The sequence below is a fragment of the Mauremys mutica genome, chromosome 12 (assembly GCF_020497125.1).
Source record: "Mauremys mutica isolate MM-2020 ecotype Southern chromosome 12, ASM2049712v1, whole genome shotgun sequence".
In the NCBI taxonomy this organism is placed as follows: Eukaryota; Metazoa; Chordata; order Testudines; family Geoemydidae; genus Mauremys; species Mauremys mutica.
Window position 1 is genome coordinate 3,745,138 of NC_059083.1, and position 9,610 is coordinate 3,754,747.

The 9,610-nt window shown below is 69.9% G+C and overlaps 1 protein-coding gene across 1 annotated transcript; it reads left to right on the plus strand.

The window, feature by feature from the left end:
* Positions 1 to 5,577: 5,577 nt before the first annotated feature.
* Positions 5,578 to 9,154, plus strand: RNF5 (ring finger protein 5). The gene is made up of 6 exons (XM_044983166.1): positions 5,578 to 5,794; positions 6,336 to 6,354; positions 6,564 to 6,676; positions 7,557 to 7,611; positions 8,138 to 8,246; positions 8,828 to 9,154. Exons 1-6 carry the CDS (start codon positions 5,658 to 5,660, stop codon positions 8,917 to 8,919), a joined length of 525 nt encoding a protein of 174 aa, XP_044839101.1. The 5' UTR covers positions 5,578 to 5,657; the 3' UTR covers positions 8,920 to 9,154.
* The last annotated feature ends 456 nt before the right edge of the window (positions 9,155 to 9,610 follow it).

Consider the following 9,610-nt stretch of genomic DNA (forward strand, 5'->3'; position numbering starts at 1 on the left):
GGGCTGCGTCCCCCCCCACCCCACCACCCAGCCCGGCGCCGGGCGCTCGGGGCGTCAGGGGCCCCCGGGGCTGCGTCCCCGCCCTCCCCACCTCCCAGCCCGGCGCCGGGCGCTCGGGACGTCGGGGGCCCCCGGGGCTGCGTCCCCGCCCTCCCCACCTCCCAGCCCGGCGCCGGGCGCTCGGGGCGTCGGGGGCCCCCGGGGCTGCGTCCCCGCCCACCCCGGCTCCCAGCCCGGCGCCGGGCGCTCGGGGCATCGGGGGCTCCCGGGGCTGCGTCCCCGCCCAGCCCGGCTCCCAGCCCGGCGCCGGGCGCTCGGGACGTCGGGGGCTCCCGGGGCTGCGTCCCCGCCCATCCCGGCTCCCTGCCCGGGGCCGGGCGCTCGGGGCGTCGGGGGCCCCCGGGGCTGCGTCCCCGCCCATCCCGGCTCCCAGCCCGGTGCCGGGCGCTCGGGACGTCGGGGGCTCCCGGGGCTGCGTCCCCGCCCATCCCGGCTCCCAGCCCGGTGCCGGGCGCTCGGGGCGTCGGGGGCTCCCGGGGCTGCGTCCCCGCCCACCCCGCCTCCCAGCCCGGTGCCGGGCGCTCGGGGCATCGGGGGCCCCCGGGGCTGCGTCCCCGCCCTCCCCACCTCCCAGCCCGGTGCCGGGCGCTCGGGGCATCGGGGGCCCCCGGGGCTGCGTCCCCGCCCTCCCCACCTCCCAGCCCGGTGCCGGGCGCTCGGGGCGTCGGGGGCCGCCGGGGCTGCATCCCCGCCCATCTCGGCTCCATCTCCAGCCCTTCGCCCGGCCTCCTGCGGGCACCGCGGCTTTCGCTGGCCATGGCGCTTCCCCTCGCCCTTGGTCTGCTGCTTCCCTCCCCTCCTCCGTCCGCCTTTGGTCTCCTGCCCGTCCAGCCTCCTGCCTTCCCACGTCCTCCTGTTTGCCAGCAGCCGGGAATGGGCCACGGGCTGGATCACCTGCTGCTCCCGTCTGCTCCTTCCCTCGGGGGCACCTGGCACTGGCCTCTGTCGGCAGAGAGGACACGGGGCCAGATGGACCCTCGCTCGGACCCAGCCTGGACGTTCTTCCGTTCTGTCTTCCCTGTGTCCACGTGTTCCTGCCTCTGCCTTCTCCTCCGTTCGCTCGGGCCCTGGGCCGGCTCCCGCCTCCGCCCGGTCTCTGTGCTTCCTGTCCGGCCTGTATCCTCGCCCGGTCTCTGTCCTCTGGGTCCAGTCTGTATCCTCGCCCGGTCTCTGTGCTTCCCGTCCAGTCTGTATCCTCGCCCGGTCTCTGTGCTTCCTGTCCGGCCTGTATCCTCGCCCGGTCTCTGTCCTCTGGGTCCAGTCTGTATCCTCGCCCGGTCTCTGTGCTTCCCGTCCAGTCTGTATCCTCGCCCGGTCTCTGTCCTCTGGGTCCAGCCTGTATCCTCGCCCGGTCTCTGTCCTCTGGGTCCAGTCTGTATCCTCGCCCGGTCTCTGTGCTTCCCGTCCAGTCTGTATCCTCGCCCGGTCTCTGTGCTTCCCGTCCAGTCTGTATCCTCGCCCGGTCTCTGTGCTTCCCGTCCAGTCTGTATCCTCGCCCGGTCTCTGTGCTTCCCGTCCAGCCTGTATCCTCGCCCGGTCTCTGTGCTTCCCGTCCGGCCTGTATCCTCGCCCGGTCTCTGTGCTTCCCGTCCAGTCTGTATCCTCGCCCGGTCTCTGTGCTTCCCGTCCAGTCTGTATCCTCGCCCGGTCTCTGTGCTTCCCGTCCAGTCTGTATCCTCGCCCGGTCTCTGTCCTCTGGGTCCAGTCTGTATCCTCGCCCGGTCTCTGTCCTCTGGGTCCAGTCTGTATCCTCGCCCGGTCTCTGTGCTTCCCGTCCAGTCTGTATCCTCGCCCGGTCTCTGTGCTTCCTGTCCGGCCTGTATCCTCGCCCGGTCTCTGTCCTCTGGGTCCAGTCTGTATCCTCGCCCGGTCTCTGTGCTTCAGGTCCAGCCTGTATCCTCGCCCGGTCTCTGTGCTTCAGGTCCAGTCTGTATCCTCGCCCGGTCTCTGTGCTTCGGGTCCAGTCTGTATCCTCGCCCGGTCTCTGTGCTTCCCGTCCGGCCTGTATCCTCGCCCGGTCTCTGTGCTTCCCGTCCAGCCTGTATCCTCGCCCGGTCTCTGTGCTTCCCGTCCAGTCTGTATCCTCGCCCGGTCTCTGTGCTTCCCATCCAGTCTGTATCCTCGCCCGGTCTCTGTGCTTCCCATCCAGTCTGTATCCTCGCCCGGTCTCTGTGCTTCCTGTCCGGCCTGTATCCTCGCCCGGTCTCTGTCCTCTGGGTCCAGTCTGTATCCTCGCCCGGTCTCTGTGCTTCCCATCCAGTCTGTATCCTCGCCCGGTCTCTGTGCTTCCCGTCCGGCCTGTATCCTCGCCCGGTCTCTGTCCTCTGGGTCCAGTCTGTATCCTCGCCCGGTCTCTGTGCTTCCCATCCAGTCTGTATCCTCGCCCGGTCTCTGTGCTTCCCGTCCAGCCTGTATCCTCGCCCGGTCTCTGTGCTTCAAGTCCAGTCTGTATCCTCGCCCGGTCTCTGTGCTTCCCGTCCAGTCTGTATCCTCGCCCGGTCTCTGTCCTCTGGGTCCAGTCTGTATCCTCGCCCGGTCTCTGTGCTTCAGGTCCAGCCTGTATCCTCGCCCGGTCTCTGTGCTTCGGGTCCAGTCTGTATCCTCGCCCGGTCTCTGTGCTTCGGGTCCAGTCTGTATCCTCGCCCGGTCTCTGTGCTTCGGGTCCAGCCTGTATCCTCGCCCGGTCTCTGTGCTTCGGGTCCAGTCTGTATCCTCGCCCGGTCTCTGTGCTTCGGGTCCAGTCTGTATCCTCGCCCGGTCTCTGTGCTTCCCGTCCAGCCTGTATCCTCGCCCGGTCTCTGTGCTTCCCGTCCAGCCTGTATCCTCGCCCGGTCTCTGTGCTTCCCGTCCAGCCTGTATCCTCGCCCGGTCTCTGTGCTTCCCGTCCGGCCTGTATCCTCGCCCGGTCTCTGTGCTTCCCGTCCGGCCTGTATCCTCGCCCGGTCTCTGTGCTTCCCGTCCAGTCTGTATCCTTGCCCGGTCTCTGTGCTTCGGGTCCAGCCTGTATCCTCGCCCGGTCTCTGTGCTTCCCGTCCAGCCTGTATCCTCGCCCGGTCTCTGTGCTTCGGGTCCAGCCTGTATCCTCGCCCGGTCTCTGTGCTTCCCGTCCAGTCTGTATCCTCGCCCGGTCTCTGTGCTTCGGGTCCAGTCTGTATCCTCGCCCGGTCTCTGTGCTTCCTGTGTGGCCTGTATCCTCGCCCGGTCTCTGTGCTTCGTGTCCAGTCTGTATCCTCTCCCGGTCTCTGTGCTTCCGGTCCAGCCTGTATCCTCGCCCGGTCTCTGTGCTTCCCGTCCAGCCTGTATCCTCGCCCGGTCTCTGTGCTTCGGGTCCAGTCTGTATCCTCGCCCGGTCTCTGTGCTTCGGGTCCAGTCTGTATCCTCGCCCGGTCTCTGTGCTTCGGGTCCAGTCTGTATCCTCGCCCGGTCTCTGTGCTTCCTGTCCAGTCTGTATCCTCGCCCGGTCTCTGTGCTTCCCGTCCAGTCTGTATCCTCGCCCGGTCTCTGTGCTTCCCGTCCAGTCTGTATCCTCGCCCGGTCTCTGTGCTTCCCGTCCAGTCTGTATCCTCGCCCGGTCTCTGTGCTTCGGGTCCAGTCTGTATCCTCGCCCGGTCTCTGTGCTTCGTGTCCAGTCTGTATCCTCTCCCAGTCTCTGTGCTTCCCGTCCAGCCTGTATCCTCGCCCGGTCTCTGTGCTTCGGGTCCAGTCTGTATCCTCGCCCGGTCTCTGTGCTTCCCGTCCAGCCTGTATCCTCGCCCGGTCTCTGTGCTTCCTGTGTGGCCTGTATCCTCGCCCGGTCTCTGTGCTTCGGGCCCAGTCTGTATCCTCGCCCGGTCTCTGTGCTTCCCGTCCAGCCTGTATCCTCGCCCGGTCTCTGTGCTTCGGGTCCAGTCTGCATCCTCGCCCGGTCTCTGTCCTCTGGGTCCATTCTGTATCCTCGCCCGGTCTCTGTGCTTCGGGTCCAGTCTGTATCCTCGCCCGGTCTCTGTGCTTCCCGTCCGGCCTGTATCCTCGCCCGGTCTCTGTGCTTCGGGTCCAGTCTGCATCCTCGCCCGGTCTCTGTCCTCTGGGTCCATTCTGTATCCTCGCCCGGTCTCTGTGCTTCGGGTCCAGTCTGTATCCTCGCCCGGTCTCTGTGCTTCGGGTCCAGTCTGTATCCTTGCCCGGTCTCTGTGCTTCGGGTCCAGTCTGTATCCTCGCCCGGTCTCTGTGCTTCGGGTCCAGTCTGTATCCTCGCCCGGTCTCTGTGCTTCGGGTCCAGTCTGTATCCTCGCCCGGTCTCTGTGCTTCCCGTCCAGTCTGTATCCTCGCCCGGTCTCTGTGCTTCCCGTCCAGTCTGTATCCTCGCCCGGTCTCTGTGCTTCCCGTCCAGTCTGTATCCTCGCCCGGTCTCTGTGCTTCCCGTCCAGTCTGTATCCTCGCCCGGTCTCTGTGCTTCCCGTCCAGTCTGTATCCTCGCCCGGTCTCTGTGCTTCGGTCCTTCTCTCTCCTCTGTCACCTCCGTCTTTCGTTCTCTCCCCGCAGCCGGCCGGGGGCCCCAGGCAGACAGAGGGGGCTGAGGTTGCTGGAGGTTTGGGGGGCCGGGGTTTACCATGACAGGCGGGGGCGGGGGCGCAATGGGCGGAGCGGCTGGTTACTCTGACAGTGTTGGCCTGGTTGCCGCAGACCATGGCAGTAGGGTTGGGTTGATGGGCATGGGGCTGGCAGTTGTCACGGTAACGTGACTGGGTTAACGGTGACCAAGGTGACATGGTGGGGTTGGCGGTTGCCATGGCAGGGTGGGTGGTTGCTATGGTGACATGGAGGGGATGACCGGTTGCCATGTTGGAATTGGTGGTTGCCATAGTGACATGGCAGGGGGTGTGTGGTTGCCATGGTTGCAGAGCACCATTTTACTCAGGCCATTCTGGCCATTGAGGGGCTCAGGCTTCGCGCTGGGCACTAGGCCCCAAACCGGAAGTGTCTCCCAATCAATCAGAGCATCTCTCACCAGACACCCCTCCCCCTCTGCCATCAAAACCCTCCACCCGTCTCTTCTGGGTCCCTGAGGCAATTGACGCTGATTGGATCAAGAGAATGTCGATCAATCTGTGTCCCGGCCCATTACCCTGGTGCAGCCAATTAGTCTTCTGGCTGTTAGAGTGACAGAAGCAGTGACCAATAAAAATCCCTCTGGCAGGAGCGAGGCCCCGCCTTCAGGTCGGTGATGGCCATCGGATCGGTGCTGTCAATCAAGATCCCCCCCTCGCCAAGAGCAAATGCCCGCTTCTTTCCTAATCAGCCAATCAAATAAAGCTGAGTCTTGATAGACAAGAGTAGAAGCCAATAGTAATAGTCTGAGTCCCGGAAACGTGAAAGGGGGTTCTAAACAGCATTGCCCAATAGGAGATAGGCAGATTCTGATTGACAGCCATAAGACCCAATAGAAAGCTAGTGGAAAAAGGCAAGTTTTGCAGACAGCAGGCAATGGAATTCGGCTCTATCTTTGATTGACAGCAGCTGTGTCCATTGAGCGAGCGGGACCGTTGATTGGCCGTCTGCGTGGCCAATGGGATTATCTAGAGGAAGGAGGAGGCATTACCGTTCCGGGGGGGCGGAAGATGGCGGCTGGAACGGGCCCGGGGGTCCCGGACGGGGGCCCCGAGGTGCCAAACCGCGACCGTGGCGCCTTCGAATGTAACATCTGCCTGGAGCCGGCCCGGGAGGCGGTGATCGGGCTTTGCGGGCACCTGTACTGGTGAGGGGGGGGCACGGCGGGGGGCGGGGCTAGGAGAGGGGAGGGGCATGTGGGGGCGGGGCAGGGGGAAGGGGGTTGGGGCGGGGTGTGTCGGGGGCGGGGCAGGGGGAGGGGTGTGTTGGGGGCGGGGAAGGGGGGTTGGGGTGGGTTAAGGGGGCGGGGCAGGGGGGTTGGAGAGGGGAGTGTCAGGGGCGGGGCGGCTTAAGGGGGCTGGGTACGGGGCGGGGGGGCAGGAGGGTTGTGGGAGGGGAAGGGGGTTGGGGCGGGGTGTGTTGGGGGCAGGGAAGGGGGGTTGGGGGAGGGGGTTGGGGTGCGGTGGGGCGGGGCAGGGGGGTTGGGGCGGGGTGTGTCGGGGGCGGGGCGGGGGGTTGGGGGAGGGGGAAGGGGGTTGGGGCGGGGTGTGTCGGGGGCGGGGCGGGTTAAGGGGGCGGGGGGCTGGGTACGGGGCGGGGGGAAGGGGGTTGGGGCGGGTTAAGGGGGCTGGGTACGGGGCGGGGGGGCCGGACACACCTAATTCCTTCTCTCTCTCTCCCCCCCCCAGCTGGCCCTGCCTGCACCAGGTGAGTTCCGGGGGGGCGGGTCCAATCCCCGGCAGTGGGGCCGGAGCGAGTGTCGGAGCCGCGGGGGAATCGGCCTGGAGCCGCCCCCGCCCCCTCCCAGAACCCTCCAGTGCCCCCCGCCCGCGGCCCCCCAGCGGCCCCGCCCCCTGAACTCCCCGGGGGGCAGCGGAGACGCGGGGGGCTGCTGCTAACCTCCCCCCCCCCCGCAGTGGCTGGAGACCCGCCCCGAGCGCCAGGAGTGTCCGGTCTGCAAAGCCGGCATCAGCCGCGAGCAGGTGGTGCCGCTGTACGGCCGGGGCAGCGCGGGCCAGCGCGACCCCAGGTGCGGGGGCGGGGCAGGGCCCCGGGGGGCGGGAGGGGGGGCGGCACGACCCGGGGGGGGGCACGACCCGGGGGGGGGCGGGAGGGGGGGCGGCACGACCCGGGGGGGGGCGGGGGGGGGCGCGGCAGGGCCCCGGGGGGGGGGCGGGGGGGGGCCGGCTGGGCCCGGGGGGGGGGCCGGAGAGGGGGTGGCACGACCCTGGGGGCAGGAGAGGGGGGGGCAGCAGGAGCGAGGGGGCAGTGCGGTCCAGCAGGATCCGGGTGTGGGGTAGGAGGGGGCTGGCAGGACCCGGGCCCGGGGGGGGCGGCAGGACCCCGGGTGTGGGGTAGGAGGGGGCTGGCAGGACCCGGGGCCAGGGGGGCGCGGCAGGACCCCGGGGGTGGGGGAGGAGGGGGCTGGCAGGACCCAGGGCCGGGGGGGGCGGCAGGATCCGGGTGTGGGGTAGGAGGGGGCTGGCAGGACCCGGGGCCGGGGGGGGCGGCAGGACCCCGGGTGTGGGGTAGGAGGGGGCTGGCAGGACCCAGGGCCGGGGGGGGCGGCAGGATCCGGGTGTGGGGTAGGAGGGGGCTGGCAGGACCCGGGCCCGGGGGGGGCGGCAGGACCCGGGGGGGGTAGGAGGGGGCTGGCAGGACCCGGGCCCGGGGGGGGGCGGCAGGACCCGGGGGGGGTAGGAGGGGGCTGGCAGGACCCGGGCCCGGGGGGGGCGGCAGGAGGTAGGTAGGGGAGGCGGGGCGGAGGGAGGGGGGCAGAACCCAGATTTGGGGCGGGGGGGGAGAGGAGGGGGTGGAGGAGACGCATGGGGCAGATGGGGGGCAGGGAGGGGGGTGTTATGCTGACCCATCCCCCACGCTGTCGCTGCCGCTGTCTCTGCCCTCCCCAGGTTGAAGACCCCCCCTCGGCCGCGGGGGCAGCGCCCGGAGCCCGAGAGCCGTGGGGTGAGTGCACGGCAGCCCCCCCCGGAGCTCACGCCCCCTCCCCCCACGGCCGTGCCCCCCAGCCCCCCCCGGTGCTAACGCCCCCTCTCCCCACGGCCGTGCCCCCCAGCCCCCCCCGGTGCTAACGCCCCCTCTCCCCACGGCCGTGTCCCCCAGCCCCCCCCCCGGTGCTCACGCCCCCTCTCCCCACGGCCGTGTCCCCCAGCCCCCCCCCCGGTGCTCACGCCCCCTCTCCCCACGGCCGTGTCCCCCAGCCCCCCCCCCGGTGCTCACGCCCCCTCTCCCCACGGCCGTGCCCCCCAGCCCCCCCCCGGTGCTCACGCCCCCTCCCCCCACGGCCCTGCCCCCCAGCCCCCCCCGGTGCTCACGCCCCCTCTCCCCACGGCCCTGCCCCCCAGCCCCCCCCGGTGCTCACGCCCCCTCTCCCCACGGCCCTGCCCCCCAGCCCCCCCCGGTGCTCACGCCCCCTCTCCCCACGGCCCTGCCCCCCAGCCCCCCCCGGTGCTCATGCCCCCTCTCTCCATAGGGCCTGCGCCCGCCGTACCATGACGCCGGCTTCCACATGGCCTTTGGCATCGGAGCCTTCCCCTTCGGGGTCTTCACCACCGTCCTGCGGGGGCCCGAGGCCAGAGCGGGTACGGAGCCCCCCAAACGTGCACCGGTCCCCCCAGAGCACCCCCCGCCGCCGCTGCCACCCCCAAAGCCCCCCGGAGCCCCCCGACGCCACCCCCAGATCCCCTACCCCCCGGCTGCTACCCCCAAATCCCCCCAGAGCCCCCCGCTGCCACCCCCAGATCCCCTACCCCCCCGCTGCCACCCCCAGAGCCCCCCACTGCCACCCCCAGAGCCCCCCGCTGCCACCCCCAAATCCCCCCAGAGCCCCCCGCTGCCACCCCCAAATCCCCCCAGAGCCCCCCGCTGCCACCCCCAGATCCCCCCAGAGCCCCCCGCTGCCACCCCCAGATCCCCTACCCCCCCGCTGCCACCCCCAAATCCCCCCAGAGCCCCCCGCTGCCACCCCCAGATCCCCCACCCCTCACGGACCCCCCTGCTCCTCCCCCAGCTCCCCACCGCATGCTGCCCATTCCAACTCATCCTATCCTAGCCCCCACCCCCTGCACTGCCCCCCGTGCCGGACCCAGCCCAGCGCTTGGCATGGGGGGGGCTGGGCTGGATCCCCCCACCCCCCCTTCCACTCACCTCTCTCTCCCCCCAGATGAGGCCGGTGCCCCCCGCCCCTCGGGCTGGCAGGATTCGCTCTTCCTCTTCCTGGCCATCATCATCTTCTTCTGGCTCCTCAGCGTGTGACCCCCCGGGGGGGGCCCTGGCCAGCCCCACCCACATGGACGGGGGGGGGTCTCCCCGCCCCCGGGCAGCTCTGGAGTTGGGGGAGGGGGTGAGCGTGGGGGGCTGATGTGGCCCCCAAGGGGCTGGGCTGACCCCCGCTTACACTACACGGTATAATTGAGCCCGTCTGCGGCGCCCCCCGCGGGCAGACCCAGGAGCTGCAGCCGGGGAGCCCGGGGGGCTCTGGCTATTGACACAAGGGGGGTTGGGTGGTGGGGAAGAGCCGCTGGGAAGGGGGGGGATGTGGGGTTCACAGTGTTACGTGCCCAGCGCTGATTAAAACACCAGAGAGTCTTCAGGCCCCTGCGAAGAGTGTGGGGGGCTCGGCCCTCGCGCCCGAAACCGCCAACGGTCAGGCCTGGGCCCGAGGACGCCGGGGCTGGAGCCAGGGTGTGGGGGGAAGCGGGGGGCTGGAGGGAGGTGGCCGGGGGGCAGGGGATAGTGGGGGGCTGGAGGGAGGAGGTGGTGGGCAGGGGATAGTGGGGGGCTGGAGGAGGTGGTGGGCAGGGGATAGTGGGGGGCTGGAGGAAGGGGAAAGCAGGGGGTGGAGGAGGCCGGGGGGCAGGGGAAGCTGGAGGAGGCCGGGGGAAGGGCAAAGCAGGGGGTGGTGGAGGGCGGGGGGCAGAGTAAAGGGGGGGCTGAGAGGATCTGT

Excerpts from the sequence above, each read along its gene's own strand:
- RNF5 (XM_044983166.1), top strand. The coding sequence starts at position 5,658 with ATGGCGGCTGGAACGGGCCCGGGGGTCCCGGACGGGGGCCCCGAGGTG. Across the intron at positions 6,677-7,556 it reads GCGGGCCAGCGCGACCCCAG|GTTGAAGACCCCCCCTCGGC; the intron begins GTGCGGGGGCGG and ends TGCCCTCCCCAG. Across the intron at positions 8,247-8,827 it reads GGGGCCCGAGGCCAGAGCGG|ATGAGGCCGGTGCCCCCCGC; the intron begins GTACGGAGCCCC and ends CTCTCCCCCCAG.